The 20,017-nt window shown below is 39.9% G+C and overlaps 1 protein-coding gene across 3 annotated transcripts; it reads right to left on the bottom strand.

The window, feature by feature from the left end:
- Positions 1-1,244: 1,244 nt before the first annotated feature.
- On the bottom strand, positions 1,245-15,843 carry LOC121906392 (cortexin-3). 3 transcript variants are annotated; one of them, XM_042425251.1, is made up of 2 exons: positions 15,311-15,585; positions 1,245-3,369 (listed from the first exon to the last, which is right to left on the bottom strand). In XM_042425251.1, the coding sequence occupies exon 2, from the start codon at positions 3,291-3,293 to the stop codon at positions 3,042-3,044; it is 252 nt and encodes an 83-aa protein (XP_042281185.1). In that variant the 5' UTR covers positions 3,294-3,369; positions 15,311-15,585; the 3' UTR covers positions 1,245-3,041. The 3 variants fall into 3 exon arrangements, 2 of the variants coding, with proteins under 2 accessions (XP_042281185.1, XP_042281184.1); XM_042425250.1 differs by lacking the exon at positions 15,311-15,585 and adding an exon at positions 9,441-9,727; XR_006098617.1 differs by lacking the exon at positions 1,245-3,369 and adding an exon at positions 11,417-11,628 and having other exon boundaries at positions 15,311-15,843.
- Between the last annotated feature and the right edge of the window lie 4,174 nt (positions 15,844-20,017).

Genomic DNA, 20,017 nt, shown 5'->3' with positions numbered 1-20,017 from the left:
GTGGCTTTCTTTAATATGAGTCATGTTGCATAAAGCATGACTGTGATATTGATCCACAATGGTTAATGTTCCCCCTGTTGCCGCTCCCACTAGCTGTGTAAGGGCGTGTTTAGATTGGATTATAATCTTTGTTTGGCATGAACTAATGAGATTTCAGTGACAGAAAATGAAGGCTTTCATTCCAAAATTAGTTGTTTCTATTTTGGATATTGCAAAATGATCACAATTTAAAAGCCCTCGGGTGATACTTGCACAAAAAGAAAAGTGTTTTTGGATAAGCGGAGGACGTCTGATAACTGTTTAAGGTCAGGTGTTATTTCTTTCAAATGATGGATATCTAATTGCTCCTCAGATGTGTGTTCCTACATCCCTGCAGATCGTTTTCACCACTTACTGCAGCTTGTGTAACAAACCGGCGTCCTCCTCCTGCCAGCATGCATTGTGTTAGAAGTTTCCCGTGTGAAGGAACGGTGCACGTTTAGCTCTGCTTTCACATTAGAGTCATAATCAGCCGAGGATGGCATCCGCATCACTATTTTGACTTTTAAAAAATGAACAAACAGTGAAAAGGCTTCAATAAAGACGTAGGCTGTCTCTTATATAATAATCCAAAAAGCAGAGACTGCACATTTCTCCTCTGTGGGATCAGCTCGCATTTAAAATTCTGATCCACTTCAGCTCCCCGGCCCTCCACAAAAAAACCCGTGGATGTGTGATATCAGCGGAATTATTAAGTAACACGCACACACACACACACACACACACAACAAATGCAGCTATTTACTTGCAAACCGAATTCACAGGTCGAGCCATTCACGTCTTGCTTCAGTGTGAGAAATAATTTGGGGGGTTTTTTCGGAGGGGAGAGAAGTGTGCAGCAGATGATTGCATATCAACATATTCAGTGTTGATGTCAGAGAGGAAGATTGTTATTCTGTGTGGTGTTCTGGAGGGTTTCGGCTCAAAGAGCAGCCTGGGCCTGGAGACTAGTGTGTGTGTTTGTGTGTATTTGTAGCCAGACAAAGTGTCTGGGTTCACAGAAAACCAATTGAGACACCTGCTGGCTACCGCTGCCAGCCGCTGATAAAATGTGAAAAAGAATGCGTTGGGCCTCGGGCGCATACGGCCGCCTTGAAAAGGGCAGGGTGGTTTGGAAGAATCCATTTTTTTTTGTTTGTCCTTAATACCTGCCACTTTTACTGCCCGGTGGATGAACCTAATTAAATAAAACACATTAAAAAAAGGAAGTTGTACACTCTGATCATTTTTATTACAAAAAACAACGGCGGCTGCGGGCGTCAAACAGATCGAAACAAAAAAGGCTCCAGTACAGACAGGAAATAGCTGCTTGAGCAACTGACCCACAGCTACAACACCAGGATTAAAGCACTTCACCATTTATCATGCATGGAGAGGATACTCTGCGAGAGGTACATGCCGAAAAAACAAAAACAAAAAAAAATGAAAACACATCACCTCAGCACAACATCGCAACATCTGCGATAGGTAGGAAAAGGCCACAGCAGATCACAAGAACATCACACGTCGTCGAAAGGATCAGAGTTCACTTCCTGTCCCGGCAGGAATGAAAGCAGGGAACGTTTTTATTTCTTCTTTTTAGCAGGTTGAATGACATCTCCGTGAAGTGCAAAGACACCGTTGCATCAGTGACTGGCTGATTCCCAGTGTCTCCACTACCTACGATACTGTAAACAATCTACACTATAAGGCGCACAGTTGAAAAAGTTGCCCAACGAAAGAGCCACAACATCAGTTCGTAAAGGGTTCGATGTGAAAAAAGCATCATCTTCATTATCAACACTGCAGATCTGGCATACCAACTGTCAATATACCAACTGCAGGCAGTAAAATGCTGTTAAGTTTCATCTCTTTAAATGGGCACTACACCGAAAAAAACTACATTTAAGACAAAAATATGAACCCATTGTCTTTCTTTTTCCTAAAACATCAATCTAAACTTTTTTTTTGTTCCCAAATTAGGCACACGGTACAGCACAGTAAACATTTTTTTTCTTCAATACCTCTTTTGGTTGTTGACATCTAAGACATGGACACCAAAGACCCCTCCATGACTGAGAGGACAAATACTTTTTTTTTTTTTTTTTTAAATCGCACACACAACAGTTATAGTTAGCTCACTGCTGGCATCTATCCATTCAGACCTCTCCAAAAACTTTAAAGGGAGAACTTTTCCACCACAGTTTCCTTCTTTGTGATTATTAAACCTGCTTTATGACCTTGATACCAGTCTTTTTTAACGGTCTCGCCTAATTATCTAGAAGGTAACGACCACCACAAATATATCTTACAAAGACATAAGGCATTAAATTCCTCATCGCCTGAATCATATCAATCATACAAAGTCTTTTGGACCTCTCATGTCTGTCCACAAATTTAAAACAAAATAAACCAAAAGACCCTTAACGACCTCCGACTATTTACTCAGGAAATTGTTTTTTCTTCGACTATTTTAAACACTGATTGTCTACATTATCGATAAAACTCTAAAGGACGTAAACATGATAAAATGTAAACACTTGTTAATTTTCCAACTGGCTTGGATCTCAAAAGATATTTGACCCTGTGGAGATGTGAGAATATACTGAGTCTTCCACACATGAGATGGAGGAGGAACGAGGTAGTCCACAAGAGAACTGATGGCGGGGGGAAGGGAGTTATGGGTGAACCGGTGCGTCACTTGGACTCAGGGTCGTGGTAGTTTGTGGTTTGATATACAGTATAATCTTCATAGAATAGTCCGGTTTGTCTTGAGAATTTGTCTGATTTGGCAGGGAGAAGCTGTTGAACTCTGGTTAAGTGCTCGTTACGACGACGATAATCCGCCGTCGAAATTCTTTTCAGTCTGAACTTTCAGAAGACTTCCTGAAAGCTGTTTTTCCTGGTGAATCAGCAGTCATTTGGTCTTAGAGGGGGCAAAAGTACTCTTTTTAAGCATCAAATCAGTCTTTTTTTATTTATCTATTTATTTTTCTCTCTCATTTCTGCGCCCACAGGACCGCTTAGACGATGCGGTAATCAAACGTGTCCTTCTCGGTGTGGTCTGTCCAGTTGGATGAGGGCATACTGCGGTACGGGTCCAGCAGGATGCGGAAACAGCGCACAATGAGCAGGGCCAGGAATATGAACAGCAGCAGCACGAACACGAAGGCGGCCTTCTGCTCCAACGTCAGGTAGGAAGGCACATGATGGCCGCCGCCCGACGAGGACAACGTGCTGCTGAAGAGGCCCTCAGCCATCCTGGGCACATCCATGCTTGATCGTCTCGGCTCCAGCTCTTTGACGGTTGCTTAAAGATTTTGGAGGGGAAGATGGGCTGAGTAGACAGACCTGTGTGAGAATCCAGACAGATGGATTATAGATCCTGTCCTCTGTACGATTTGACAGATGAAGCAGCAAACCAATCTATCAACTTAATTGTAGGAACAGAAGAAAGTAAATCTAAACATCTTAAAAAACAGAAGATAAGAATAAAACAAAATGTGTCTCAAACCAGAAATGAGAGGCTCTCAGATCAGTTTATTTTTGGAACTCATAGGCGAACGGGCGAAAAGCTCGCTCTGTGAGTAAAGAAGACTCAAGGGACGTCTTTGGCCTTGAATTTTCAGAAGCTCAGAGGGTTTGAATTGGCACTGTGGAGTTATACAACATTTATTGGAGGCAACACTACTCTGGAGGTAGATACATCACTGGCTTCACTGCTTCATTAAACCACAGCTTGTTATTTGAACATTTCCAACCCCCTGTCTCCTAGAAATACTGTTAATATGGAACCAGGAATTTTAATTGAGTGGCAACATTTATGTTAGTGTGTAACATAATGCACAACGACGAATTAATATCTCCTCTAAGACAAGGTTATATGAGTGAGGCGAACAGGTTGGACACAGGTTTACAGCAGATTTATGAAGGCTGTGTGTAAAGTGGACAAATGGCCCCAAAGTGACTTAACATTTGTTATCAATCCATCTATAATTGTGTCATCTCGTCTGTCAAGGCTGTACTGCTGTAATTGTGCTACCGGGTCTATTCTGTACACACATTCATATCACGTCTGTCCATCCTAAAAGAGGGATCCCTACTCTGTTGCTCTCCCATTTTTTCCCCATTAAAAAGGTTTTTTTTAGGGGATTTTTTCCTTATTTCGAATCGAGGATCTAAGGACAGAGGATGTTATATTGCTGTACAGACTGTAAAGCCTCCTTTTAAGGCAAATTTGTGGTTTGTGATATCAGGCTATACAAATAAAAATTGACTTGAATTGTTTAGGAATACACATCACTAAAGTTCAATAGCAAGTGATATGGTGAGGGTCTTTATTATCTTGAGGCTCTGTCTTATAGGGGCTGTAGGAGCCAAAATATGTTGTTATTTCTGTTTATATATTGACGTGAGCATCACGTATCGCGTCACTTACGTTGCTTGACACATGGGTGTGGTTTCCTATTATTTAACCTGTTCACTCAGGTGGTGGCGGGAGTTTTTTGGACAAAGGGAGTTGGTAGAGCTCTGATATTTTCTGTTGACCGTCACCATCGTCACCATCATTACTTTCGTCTGTTCACTTTATTTTCATAGTCAGATTGCATTTTTTGTGCAACAGCTGCTTGTCGGACTGAAACGTCATCTGGACTTCGGGATGGTTTTGTACGGACGTGTCACATATAGGAGCCGACTGAGTCTCTTAGCGGCCTTTTTTGAAAAGTAGTCGCTACAGGGGGGGTCTGTGTAAAAAATCTAGTTTATGCTTACATGACACATATTCCTAAATTAATTAGTGTTTAAAGGATAAAGCTGGTCATGTTCCATATTTGTCTTACTGTAAAAAAACCCCACGAAACGACGAACAACAAGAAACTGACAAATCTAATCATGTGTGTCCCAGTTTTGTCTAAAAATATTAAAAACACATTAATAAGCCTTCCTTCCTTCTTCACATGAACACACACACAAACTGTAGATTATTTTGACTCAATTCCACAAACAATTGTCCACAAAATCAGTGTTAATCCGCAGATGAAAATAGTCCCCAACAAATGTCCTATTTACTCCTGTTTGAGTAATGTTTGCTAGAAAACTGGAGTGACCAGCTAATTTAGGAAATTAATTGTCCTTTTTTAAAAAAATGAAACGAAACAACCAGTTATTAAAGATCTCTATGTCTGTCGGAAGAAATAGGCTTAAGGCTGAGTGCAACAAACAGGCAGAGTGCTACAAACATGCCGGAGAAGTCAGAAATTATAGAGAGATGGACTAACACATTGTTGGTTAGTGTCTTTTCATGGGATTTGTTGACAATAAGAGAAATAAAGAATAACACCAGCCTTATCTTTTAATCCATACAAAGAGTTGGGAGTCGGGGGGTTAATAGAGGCCCAGCAGCTCAATTTTCCACTGGCAGCTTAATCTAGCTTCGGGCAGATGTGAAATAGCCTTGTACTCGAACTGCCGGTTTGCCACTGGTCACAGTGGTCAAAAGGCATAAAAAAACCCCTCTAAATCCATCAACTTCGGTTCAGTTCACAGCTCATACCATGCAGATTCCTGCAATGTTGTCTGTACGCCATTTTAGTCTCTATGCTCTGACCTCGTCACTTCCACGATTAACACAACAAGCTCGGCACAACAGAGGTCGGGGGAGCGACAAAAATGTATTTCCCCCGACGTAGATTCAGAGCCTGCAGGTGGATTCTGGGGGTTAAACTAGTTCAGAAAGCTTATTTAAACTGAGTTATGTTAGTTTGTTAGTCAGGTTTAGTCGGATACAGAATGTTCTAATGAAAAAAAACAAAACAAAAAAACAAACATGACTTTTTCCCCCCCACCAAAATAGAGATTGAACAGGAAGAACAGCTTGCAGCGTTCTGTGTGCATCATTTGTTCTGGCAAAAAATAGAAGAGAAGACGGTTGGGTCGTCTGTTCTAAACACAGAGTGGGGGTAAATTCATTAATCCAAAAACAGCCAGCAGGACCGTTCATCGTTTGATGTTGTTTCTCCTGCTGAGGAAACTCTCACTGAATGATTACTGCGAACCAGTCTCAGAATTTGTCTTCATCTTTACAGCACAGAAGCACCGCACTCAAGAATCCTTTATATTAAACCGTAGATATGTGAGATTGCTCCGACATCATAGGTTGTTTTTCTCGCTTAACTTCAAGGACTTTTTTTTTCATGTGTTATTTTTGTAGTTGAGGACATCAATCCTAATCTATTCACTAACTTAATTCAGAGTTGTGAGGATGTGGTTACATCGCCACAACAAAATCTATCAGAGGGAGCAACGATAGCAGTCAGATGCAATCAACGGATCCCAAAGTTTTTGGTTTATGATCTGTTAAAATGAAGATGCGTCTATTTGTGACCCCTTGTTATGACCAGTTCAACCAAGAGGAATTTCTTTTCCTTGTTTCATGTGAATAGTTTGTTTAAAATGTTTGAAACACTAAAATGAACCCAGTAATTCACAAGAAAACGAAGCAAAGATTAGAGGAACGTAATTAGTTTTTTCCTGCTTTCCTATCCTGTTAATCTTCTCACAACTCTTCAGATTACCCAAATTAACTGGAAGTTAAATGGACGTGAATGCTCCCAAATGTTTTTACAATAGTCACTGGCGTTGAAAAATGTAAATAAAGCACAATTTGCAATTATGATAAGTACAGAAGGCTGAAGTTGAACCGGAGAGTAGCTTTGTAAACTCAAAATACACATTTACAGAGAAATTAAGTTGTGTTTTTACTTCTAAATGGATATTTAAAAATCATTCACAACTCTGATTGGCTGATTGATAGTGTTGCTTGTAGTCACGCTGCTGCATCATCTTAGAAGTTGTGTGTTGTGAGTATAATAATCATATCTTATAACCAAAAAGGAGCCCAAACTATAAAAAATAAAACCCAGGTCGCATCATGTGTCCTCGCTTTACTCGATAAACCGCCTCTTTTTCTCCGTCCATTCATTTCCAGAGCAATTAGATAATTACCAGATTATCAATCACCTCTGAGAAATGTTTGCTTAGCCCGAACTCCAATCTTTTTTTTTTTCCCATTTTGTGTCCTTTGGTTACGCTTCAATAAGCATGAAGAGCCGTCACAGAGACTGACAATATCACTCGGGAGGGGTGGTGTATGTGTTATGAGATGGCTCCAAGTGACAAGACGGGCAGGCGAGCTGTCTTTCTCTCTCTCTCTCTCTCTCTCTCTCTGCCTAAAAAAAAAAAAAAAAAAAAAAAAAAAATCTCTGTAGGTAACTCTCAGGAGAGAGACTGAGAGAGCAGCCTTCAGCCCTGCCTCACTGATCAGCGGCCTGTAATCCATCACACTTAAAACTCAAAAATGATATTTCACAGCGGTGATTCATTGCCCTTGCGGTGAAAAATGACGACGAAGGAGGCTGTTTTTCTTTGTGCGCCGGTTTCTCATCAGCGTTTACTGTCAAATCATAATCTCGTCTTCTTGTCCTCCAATGACACGGGGAGGTTACTGAGTATTAACACTTTAGGCCAGAAATCACTCTGCTATTTGCTTGCGGCTTATGTAATACACTTCAAAGACTCCCAACATTTACATCAGCAGCAGCTCCATGACTAAGTGCTCAGAGTTTAGAGCTTTTTCTGACAGTCTTGCACAGAGATAAACTAAACATTTAAGCTTCCCTTGACAACTTTAGCACAGAATCTGCTTTCCATTCCAACAGTAGATCGAATAATGAAAATATGAAGCTGCTTTCTGTCTTTCTTTCCATCTATGGCGCTCATCAGCAGCTACATTTCAGGGAAAAATAATGAATTCCGCAGCCCTGCAATCGCCTTCAGATGACAGAGATGCAGATATCTGATTTTAGCATCTGACCAACACTGTACAGTATAAGTTATTTTGGGTCCAACTGTGCAGCATCAGTGACGGTTGCCTCGGTGAGGAGAGGAGATGAAACGATGCCAGGCGCTGAGATTAAAACCGACAAGGAAGTGAGAGCGACGAGGACATCAAGCCAAATTTAGAAATGAAACCAATTACGTTGCATTGAAAAGTTGATCGACCCTGCAAGCTAGGTGTGTGTGTGTGTGTGGGTGTGTGTGACAGTGTGTGGGTGTGTGTGTGTTGATTATGACTAATGGAGAATTCAAAAGGCATTAGAGGAGGTGAAATTAAATGGCTTAGGGAAGTGATTGGACTTTATTTTTCACCATGTTGTCAATCATTACACTATATAAAATGTCTCATATTGTTACTGTACAGCAGCTTGTAGAAGAGCCACTGATGGATTGTGCAAGTACATTATGATACAATACTTTGAATTATAAGCCGACACAAACACACACATACACGCACAGAGCCAGAGCTGCAACGATTAATCAATTAATCGATTATCAACTGGTTCGAGCTTCCCAAATATGAACATTTTATGGTTTTCATTCTCCTTTATGATAATAAAAGCCGATTATCTTTGCGTTTCGGACTATGCTCAGACAAAACAAGACATTTTGAAGATTAATCATGGCCTCTGGGAACTTGGGATGGACATTTTTCACAATTTAGTGACATTTTAGGAACCACATGAATAATTGATTAGTCAAAAATATAATTGGTAGATTAATCCATTATTAAAACAGTCGTTGTTGCACCTCTAAAACACAAACAAACAAACACACACTTTCCCAGCCCTAGTGAACCCAGTGAAACAAGAATTTGAACATGATTTTAAAAAATGCAATTTTACTATAACAAATTACATTTTTCACACTAAAATATGTATTTGTGAAAAATATTTTATATTATGTATATATGTTTTATAGTAAAAATATACATCATAGATGTCTAGTTTCATATAAACATATTTTTCAGAAAGGAAAAAAGATAAAAGAGGGAGTGACAAAAGTAAAAAATGTGAGCCATCTAGATTAGTATATGCATAAGTATGCATATAATAAATTATGAATGCAAAAGTGTGGTGATCTGAATATGAATCCTGATACTGCTTTAATTAATTTATTTTTCCTGGTCCATCCAAATGCAGACACACCCGCAGTTTCAACGCAGGAATGCTCAACAACAATGCAAAAAAAATGATGAGCCGCCATTTAAAATGAACCTATTTTATCTGAAACTGTCTCAGCTGTTCGTGTCTTTTAATTAACCGGTTGCACATTATCAGCTTTACATACTAATGAGCCGGTCTATGAGCCACAGCTGGACTCCTGGCTGCACACGTGGATGCGTCAAAACGCGTCCAAAGACAATCTTTTTCTTCTCCGGTCACATTTCACACCTTTTCCCGCACAAAAGTCAAAATATGAAATAAACGCATTGAAGAAAAAAGCTTCCCCCCCTTGCTAAATATGAATATTTGTCGTGTGCGCATCAGCTGCAGTTGAAAGTGACCGAGTCTGTAAACACTAACCTGTTGTTATCAGGGGAGCTCGGGAACCGTCAGCGCCAGCAGCTCTCCATTCCGGTAGATCCGACGATTGTGTTTTCAGGCTCTTTACACAGAAAACAACAGCGAACAGACGCGTCCTCGCAGACCGCAGGGCTCCTCACTTCATGACAGAAAAAGCCTCGCAGTGATGTGTTTTTGTCTTTGCTGAGCCGGGCAGACCTCACCCTCTGCTGCTCGCTTGTTTTCTCTCTCTTTTTTTTTTTTGCTGCTCGTCCTGACGCGCCGCTCATCCCCGCAGACACACACACACACACACAGGCAGGGATGTAGTGGTACCCCGTCGCTACTGGCAACCTGTTGCCATAGCAATCCTCCAGGTAGGCTATATATTGCAGGCGGATGAGGGAAAGGTGTGGCACTCATATGCTCTTTGCAAATTGAGTCATAATAACAAATATGGTGAAAAAAAAAAAGAAACACAAGAACATAATAATTCAAAAAAGTGCACCAGAGGAGGTCAAAATGTGAGTTTATAGTGACTTATTGTAGTCGTTATGAGGGCACTTTGTTATGATGTTTACATGTTAGCATATTCTGCAAAAACTACGCATTTTAATAACAGATGACACCCAGCAGAGATACACCCACCCGGTGGGAAATCACTGCAGACTTTGCTGCAGACTTGTAGTTGAGTAAACTCAGGCTGGATGTGGGCAGCAACAATTTGGGGCTTACGGTGTGATGGGCATCTCAAGCAGAAACGCTCGTCCCTTGAATTTTTTAGTGACATGCTGTGGAGTCTTTGCCGTCTCATTCTGACAGACAAAATCCCTCCCCAGAGCTCTGAGAGGACGTGACGGTCCATGAAGGGGTCAGAGAGTGACTGTGCAGGGAAATCTGAGGTTACATAATGTCCTCAGTCGACTGTCAGCATCCCAAACGCTGGGCTGCATCGCCACCTGGTGGAGATTAGTGAGAACTGCAGCTGGTGACAGATGCACTAAATCCACTGAAACTCAAGATTACTGTTTTTTTTTTTTTTTTCTCCCTTTGATAAGCGGTTTCCCACCTTTACAGGTTATATAAGTCTGAGGGCGACTGAATAGAATAAAAGGCTCAACTGCAGGAGAAGAGGATGTCTATTTAAGGGTTTAACTTCAGTCATCTCTTTATCTATGTACACAGCCCTTTATGTAAACTAAGAGTCCCTTAGTGCTGGTCCCCTTGGGTTCAGTCAGGCGTTAAACCCTTAAAGGAATAGTCTGACATTTTAATATGCTTATTTGCTTTTTTTTTTTTTTCTACCAAGAGTTAGATGAGAATGAGGATGAGAATCTTTTGGCTGTAGCTTCATATTTACCAGACGAATATAGTGGGACAGATCTCATCTGAAAAAGCATATTTCCAGATGAGATGTCAGTCTATTCCTTTTAACTCAAGCCCCTTAAGTTAGTCAAACATTAAACCCATAATCATTAATATAAGAGCGGACTCCACTGACAGTTAAATTCTGTCATTTTACTCCTTAAATATTCTTGTTACATGCATATTTCATCCTTAAGTTAATAAGAAAAGGTGTTTTTAAAGTACAAAATCAGAGATTTTGGATGTTGTGATCTTGTAACTGTGACTTGACAGTTCACAAGAGGAGTGTAAACATTAAAAAACATCTCTCATTATGTTTGTCTGTCATAGGTCAGTGTTCGACAACTTCGGGGTCATCATTCGTTATTTTTTTATTTACTTAAATTACACAAAAATACCATATGCCATCCTCTGCTTCACACAACAACTTGACATGTCTTTAATAGCTGCATTAATGAGAATTTCTGACCCTATAAATAAGGTCAGAAAAGTTTAAGAAACCCTGTTTAAGGTTATAATTTCCCTTTTTAGATAAGCATGCGAGCGCCTGTTACCTCATCAGGAAACTCTAATAATTCACGACCTAATTTGTACCATTTTGTCCGTAAACATTTTTACACTGAACATAAAGCTGGAATTGTACCGAACAAGCTGCTTTAATAATGTATCTCACACTCTCAGTATAGAAATACACACACATACATATATATATATATAAAATACACTGTACACAACATGGTTATGAAAGCCTGGCTGTGGAGTTGCCGATTGGACGGCTATGACAGCAGCTGTAGCCGATTGGTTCTCACTGCTGCTGTGTCAGTCTCCCGGTCCTCAGCTCATGCTTCAGAAGACAAAGATCAGAGAAAAAATTAAGACTCTACTTTTGCACAGTTTCACCAGATTACAGTGACAGTTTGTATGTAGATGCTGTACGTTATAGTCCATCATTGTTTATACACATATATATATATATATGTAAAGTATATGTAGTCTGTATATATTGTCTTCTTCTTTCACCTACTTGCCTGTACATAACTTGCTGTATGTTTACGTGTGCTTATCTCTGTTTAGCTTGCTGTTTTATCTGTTTGTGTATCTTCCTACATTTGTATGCAAGTACACCGAGAGCCACTAGAAACTGGAGACAAATTCCATCTGTGTCCAAACATGCTCTGCCAATAACGTTGATTCTGAGGTTGCTGGAACAGATCTATGCATCATTACAGAACTAAACTCAATGAGCACTGATTCAAGTGGCTTTACTGAAAGTCTTTGTCTCTTGCCCTCCGCTGCACCTGTGACTGACTACTGGAAAAACAAAGCAACAGTTTGATTGGTCTGCATATAAACACTGGCTGGTTTGCTGAATCTTGTATAATCAAATTTGATTCAAACTTAGTTTAAAAACTGTAAGGATTCATTTTACTTAGATTGTTAATCATTTAGGAGAAAGATGTGAAATATCTGCAACAAATCAGTGAAACAGTGTTTCTTTGTCTCAAAATGGACACTTAATGTTAAGTTAATCACTTTACGATTTCATATTTTTATTAATTTTCTAGTTGACATTGTGAGTGTATGTGATATTTCATTATGTGTAGCTTTGTATTTTGTATAATGTGTTCTGTGTGTTTTTTGCTTTGTACTGTTTGTTATTGTGCTGATATATGTTTTAATTGTAAGGGACTGCAGATGAAAATTAGCTTGAAGCTAAATCTGGTACAAAAAACTGCACACTGTCCCGATAAATAAACACAACACTTATCTCCTCATGTCAGTCTAAAGCTCAGAGCTGTTGTGCTGCTTTTAGTCCCAGACTGTTGTCATGTTCACACGACGAGGATCCACAAACTACACAACCGATCTCAGATGAGGTTTACTGATTACAAGATTACTCCACTGAGATGAATCATATTCTCCCATCAGATTGTTTTGCACGTGCACATCAAACAAAAGAGCAGGTGTAAAAATAGCAAAGATGAGATTAATATCATCTTAATATAAGACAACACAACGTAAACTCACCACTCAAATCCAGAGAGCGACATACTTATAAAAGACATAAACTAATGATTCTTTGTCAGAATTAGATAAATAAATCCAATGAAGCTTGTTTGATGACTTCTGTAGTAATAATATAATCAGTGGCTGTGTGCTGCGCTGTTTTAATTTGGCCCTGTGTGTGTCACTGGACGCTGCTTTTCTTCTGTCTCCAAGGTGCTTCAACTACAGGCACATTCTGTTTTTGGCTATGAGAAATTCAAACATGTTTAAAAACTGTCATAGCATCCAATGACGAGGTGAAGACACATATTAGAACTGCTTGAACTAGAGGACCTGTTGGGGTTCTGTCTTAAATAATTAATCTGGGGCGGACAAATCATGGGAGTCTTCTCGAGAAGACTTATATTAGACAGATAAAGATGGATCAGATCATCTGAGGTGGCTCTATGGTGACCAACGGGAATTCAAAAGATATTCCCACAGACAGAGAATCATGATGACAGCTGACAGTTTTTCAAGGTTACCTTTATTGTCTCCCGTAGGATAAAACAGTCTCGGATTGAGGGAGCTGCTGCAACGTCAACATCAAACATTACAATAGAAACACATAAAATAAGAAGACACACGTGCAGAAGCTCATTCACTCAGCTGAAACTACAAAAATTCTGAGGCAAGACACCTCAAAGGATGCACACTTTAATAAATAAATTACAAGTAAACAGACAGATTTCACTTTGCATGTTTACTCCTTACAAACAAACCCTGCAGGTGTCTCCCTAACCTTCGGTCTATCCTCCCAGAGATGCCCATAAATAAATTTAAGTCATGGAGGGAGAAATTAATGTCTTCCCAGATAGAATTTATTTTAATGGAAAACAGCATCATAACATCTGCTGCATGGTGCTGCATACCGGCAGCACTAACAGCTGACTGCACTGCATCACTACAATCTGCACCTGCTAAACTACACAACTTAAAAACATCTTTTCGTAAATGTTCAGTTGAATCATTCAGATGAGTCAAATATTGAGGAAGGTTTTCAGTTCAGTGGATTTTTAGTCTTTGGTCTCCTCATGCATTAGTCACCGAAGGCCGAGGCAGGTCCAGCTCATCTTGCAGCCCCTGCAGGGCGAGCATCCTCTCTGCTCTCTCCTGTCAAGTCCTCCAGAAGTGAAATCTTGCAGAGGAGCTCTACCTGACCTTGTAAACACAAATCCTTCCTTTGGCTAGAAATCAAATTTCCTTTGTTTGACTGCTAAATATTTGGACGCAGCTACACAGACGAATTGGCGAAAGTGGATGAGAGAGAAACTGATACTGATTTTTTACAGGTGGCAGAGAAATTTATGTGAACTCTTAGTTGATGCTCCCACAACATAATGGTCACAAACACATATATATTCAGCTTAAATCATAAAAAGCTTTTACATGCTGATAGGGAAACCAAATTCTTTTGAATAAGAGCAACCGAAATCAGATATTTATGCCATGAATGATTAAATATTTAGAAAATCATTCCTGAAAATTACATGGATTCAGTTCATTTCCAACAGAAAATTAATTGGTAACTTTTTTGATGATTGAATAATCATTTCAGTCGTTGTTTGCTGGTTCCAGCTTCTCAAATGTGAAAATCTGCAGCTTTTCTTTAACATATATATGATAGTAAACTGAAATAACTGACATTAGAAGACATCACGTTAGGCTCTGAGAAATTATAACGGGTATATTTCACTTTTCAAACAAATATGGCCCAGCTTGACACTGGTGGAGTAAAATCAGATCCTTAGACATATTTATCTGGCCAACAAGGCTGATAGGGGCATCAGTAACCTTAATACACACAAACATCACGCAAATTGTCATCTTAGCAGCCTGGAGGAGAAAAAAAAAAAAAAAAAAAAAAAAAAGAGTACAGTGCCAAAACTCACAGCCAACACATGCTGCATGAGACGATGCCAACAACTTGGCAGCTGCCGGTTCAGACCTGCTCATCACCTCTCGATACCTCTCAGCAGTTCAGTTATCCTTTTATTTTGTAAATCCTACCTGGCTTGTGTCAAGATGGCTGTGAATCAAGACGTGAACTCCGTTAAGTACAGACACACTGATCGACCCCGGCTGGGACGCCTGATTTTGACCCACAGGACACGGTAACCTGATGATGTGTCTGACTGCATCAGAACAAGTACAAAAATAAATAAAATATATAGAGATGCTGCTTCACTTTCAGCTGCTTTAGGACTAAATTTTGGCAGCTTTCTCTACTGTGAACTTTTTAGAGTCTGAGGCACAATCACAGCAAGTGAAAGAAAGGTCATAACCTCACCTAAAGCATATTTAAATGCTGTATGAATAATCTGGTTGACAACGAGGCAATCAGGTCACATTACCAAACATACCCAACCTGACAAACATTGAAACAACCATTAGATACAGTTAAATAGACCCAAATTCAGACACTGACACAGCATATATGCTTAAATGCAAGTCAAAAAAAAAAAAAAGAAGCAACTTACAGTTGGCCGCAGGCAGGTAGTCAAATCAGGCAAACATTTCCAATGAGGGCAGGAAGGCCAGTCGTCAGGCAGATATCCAGTCGTCAGGGAGGAAGAAGATAACAAGCAGGTAACAGGTGGGCAGATAAAGGTGACAGGAATGGCTGAATGACTGCAGCACCTTTGAAACAGAGAATCTGGCTGAAAACTGGCCTGTATATATGCACCTTCTGTTTATGAATGAGGAGCAGCTGGCTCAGCTGGTGATTGGGTGATTTAATGAGAAGAGAGGCTCAGAGAGGACACCTACAGGGCAGGTGAAGCAGGATAAGGTTTAGGAAAATTTCAGAACAGACACAATAATAATGAACAGATCCCAACAGCTGATCAGGTCGCTGCCTACAGGGGACATAAAGAGAAAGAGACTAGGGAAGAGAAGCAAGGGAGACAGAGTCGGACAGAGAGCTAATAGAGACCGACTTGGATGGAGAACCAGTAGAGTTACACTGGAGCTAAAGTTAAAGAAAAGGAAAAGTGAACATAGGCTCTAACAGGCTCTGGTTGGGAAACATGTAATTAATCTGAAAATAAAGAGACAGAGATGCTGAAGAACAGAAAAGACTCAAGCAGGTATACTCTCAGGTCAAACATGCATCTGATTCTGATCCATGAACAGAGAAGAAACGGGTTCAGACTCGAGCTCACAGAGAGAAACAACTTCAGGCTCAGATAGAAAAATAATTTCAGGCTCAGACAGAAAGATTCAGGCTCAGAAAAGATTTGTTCAGGTTTAGAGAAAGAGGTTCAGACTCAAACTCAGAGACACGTTCAGTCTCATACGGAGAGAAAGACGTAGGCTCACACTTTAAACTCAGGCTCTGACAGAGTGAGACAGATTTAGACTCATGTTTGGACAAATGGACAAGCTGAGACTACGGCTCAGAAAGAGAAACAGGCTCAGGGTCCGACAGAGAGACACCTGGAGTACTGGGACACTGGAGAACAAATAGATTAAGGAGACTGAAGGAGAATGCTTAGGGGAAGGTTAGCAATCTGAGAGGCAGAGGGCAGACTGAGATGAGCCTTTTATAACAAAAAAAAAAAAAACTGCAGCAGAGAGGCAGAGAAGCCGGTTGACAAAAGAAAAGAGACTGAGCAGAGAGCAGAGAGCAGAATGGCTGGTTAATGAGCAAGCAGGGTGAACAACCAACTTGGAAAGTGAGGAGTTGACTGACTAGATGACACCAGAAACAGGCCAGCAAGCAGCAAAGGATTTGAAGTGCTACGCAGCAGAAAAATGTGGCTCAAGAACCAGAGAGAACAGGCCGGGACCCAGAGGGGGCTGATTTAATGTGAACCCTGGAAGATGACAAGCAGAGAGTCCACAAGTGATGCCTGCTGATACCGAGGGCGGATCTCCAACTGATTTTTAAATATATAACAATATGACTCATAACAAATGTGTTGTATTTATCCCACTAAACCTCCTCAGCTCACTCCCCCGCTGTGGCTGATTACTGCGTAATTTGATACTTGATTTTCAGTATTGACATCAAAATGATTCTTTATTCAATAACTTACTCCGAGGAATATTTACATGTTTTCCAACAAAACCATTATTTCAATTTAACAAGAGAAAACACTTCAAATGTCAAACGGTCTCTTAAGCAGCCATAAAAGAACACCGCCTGAATTTAAAAGATCTAAAAACTGCTAAAATTATGACTTCAATTCAGAACTACGTGAAAAATAGACAGACAACAATAGATAGTTTTTCATTCAGTGATACTCTCGGTGTTGTATTTTTGCAGTAGACAAAGAAAAAGTCTGAAATGAATCTAAAAAACATTTCCAAATGTTCCGAGGAACCAAATATATACAGCACATACATTCATGAGTGAGTAAGGGAGTCCTGATTGTGTCATTCTCCTCATACTGAAAGTGAAAGTTTCACTTTATTTGCAAAGTCAGCGTAAGTGAAGTGAGTTTTGCCAGTAGCGGAACAGTATCAGCGCAGAGAAAATTTAACTATATGTAAGAATGACAAACAGTGCTTACACTACTTAAACTCAAAGAAAAATATGACTGGCAGTCTAATCCCTGTTGCAGTGAGAAAAAGTCTTGTTTGCTTTGTTATAATAAATAAAAGCCAATTGCAGAATGGGGGCTAGAAATGCACAAATGAAAATATTTCTCCAAATCTCCCTTTATTCCCCTGACAGGTGCCTTTCATGTCGCCTGCTTGCAACAGTTTATATAAAACCAATTTCAAAGAAACAACACACTAAAAAAGTGAACACGTATCTTTCATGAAAAACACTAGTGCTGACAAGCAACAGATATATCACAAATATGAGCAGTAATCCCGAGACCGTGAACGCTAAATAAATGGTAGATGAAGAATAACTGAAGGCAGAAGCAGACCTTTGCAGATGTCAGGCTGCTGCAGGAATAATTGCTCATAGCTCTCTTTTGTCAAGAATTTCCAGAAACTAGGAAAAGTAATTTGACCATATCACTTAGACTCATGCAACAGTTATGTAACCCAGAATTTGCATTTAAAAAGGTATGTCCAACACTTGCAGGCAGTTCACATTCAACTTGAGTGCACTCTACTCTGGGGAACGCTCGGGAGTCGCATATGTGGACTGATGAGACAATTTCTTGTGAGCCTGTGGTCTTGCCCTATCCCCGCGACACGCGCCTTTCATGTTGCCTGCATGGCTTACAGAGTTCTCAAATTAAATTTTCTAATGAGGCCGCTGTGTGTGTGAGAAAACACGTCAACCGCACACTTCACAAACTTTTGCAGTTCTGGAGCTCCCACAGACTCTCTTGCAAACAAAACTCACGCTCAAGTCAGCCATCAAGGGTACTAAAAGCACAGCTCAGGGCATTATTGATTTCCTCACTCCTCTCAAGGCTTTTCCTCTGATGGGCTACTTTGCTTGACACCTCTTCTCCCTCAGCGGCTCGTCTTCATTGCTACTGTATGAACTCAGTGGCACATCTCCCCCCAGCTTTAATTAATAGCTTTGTGCTTCCTTCAGCTCATCTATTTCCTCAGACTAATTGCCGGCAGAAGCATCTCTGCTAATCCAATTTGGAGTCCTGAATAATCTCCAGGAGCGTCTCAGGCATTATTGAGTATTTGTGGGAACCTGCAGGACTAATAGCTACTGTGTGAGCATTTCATTCATCTGATCTTAGAAAAGAATATCCTTCTTTTGAGGTTGGTTATCCTCATTTACAGCTATAGCTGTACCCGCATTTGCGGAAAGTCTTTAATACAAATGCACCATTTGAGGATGATGCAGTTGCAATCTCGTTGTGCTTACATGGTGAGAATTAAGTTCTTGACTTGTACGTCACGCTGACTGAATGGACCTGCTCTGTGTGTGTGAGGTCTTTTTATGGCCTTTTAAAAATTTAAAGGTGCAGTGTTTTGAAATAACAACATATCATTTAAGGCCCTGAAATGTTTTTTCTCAATCAGCTTCTCACTATGAGAAATGTGGTCTCATATGAACACATAATTCAGAAAAGTTTAGACTCACTGGTTTGAAGTGGGTGGGCCTCTGTTGGGGGGGGGAAAAAGTGGTCATGTGCCACCATGCTCAAGTCAGGATTTAGCAATAGTTTAATAAAATTTGCTTACAATGTCTGGCAACTGTCAATCAAATCTGATCAAACCACACCCATGCAGTCCTGAAGTCCTCAGTTTTTTGTGTTTAACACTTCAAGTGGCTATAATCAATATTTTTGTATAAACAATGGATTCCTAGTAGGTACATGTTTGCAGCAAATAAGCCACAAAACCCCCCACTGTACGCAACCCTCTAAAGCCCGGCAGACAAAGTTAGTGACTAGCTGGTGAATATATTGGATCATTTAGCAACTAAAGAGCCAGATATTTCTCTCAGGAGTTGGTGGAAACTGATCTAAAAGGAGGGTGAATATTGGATTTTAAGTATCCTGGTGGCCATAAAAACAATTTCAAGTGAAGACTAATGTTGTTCTGTAACTGCTGGATGTATAAATGTATGTATAAACAAGGTCACCATATCAGTTTCATAAAGTGATAATATGTCAATGTTGTGTTCACAGCTTGTTTCTTTTGCCTACAAGTTACCAAAGAATAAATAATTGCAGGTTTGATAAATAATACCTGAGGATGTTTTTCTCAAGGCTTCAACTTTGATGGTTGCTTATTTGATCATGCATATTTATTATTATGGAGAAATACTTTAAACCATGTTTTGGGAGCTTTAAAATTGCTATAAGCTAATGAAACAGTCATGACATTTGGTAACATCTATCTTATGCCAGTTAGTGCTGGAGTATAAAGACCCACATTCTTTCCTTGATGTATATTTTTTTACTTTTTGTCTTTAGTGAAGTCGGACCTCTGGTCTAAATACAGTCTGCAGGATCACTTTTGTCACGTTTGTGATCGTATGTTTGTTTCTGAAACGCCTGACTCAAGATGGTCTTCTGTACATCTTGTTTTGCAAGAAACTCTGAAAGCTTAAGCCCAGTGAGTGTGTACTAGGAAAACAAAGACCTCCTTCTGTTTTGTATTATAACTAATTCCAACACATTTCCATCCAAATCTGACCGGGTGCTGCTTCTATAAAATGTACAGTACAGTGGAGGCTGTCAGTCTTCTCTTGATGGCTCTATAGTACTAATTTAAATGTAATAATGATTGACTGTTATATGTCAATC

The sequence above is a fragment of the Thunnus maccoyii genome, chromosome 10 (assembly GCF_910596095.1).
Source record: "Thunnus maccoyii chromosome 10, fThuMac1.1, whole genome shotgun sequence".
In the NCBI taxonomy this organism is placed as follows: Eukaryota; Metazoa; Chordata; class Actinopteri; order Scombriformes; family Scombridae; genus Thunnus; species Thunnus maccoyii.
The sequence above is the reverse complement of the archived record's forward strand: the minus strand, read 5'-3'. Positions and strand labels throughout refer to the sequence as shown.

What these genes read in the sequence shown, in the direction of transcription:
- LOC121906392 (XM_042425251.1), bottom strand. Translation starts at nt 3,293, where the DNA reads ATGGATGTGCCCAGGATGGCTGAGGGCCTCTTCAGCAGCACGTTGTCC.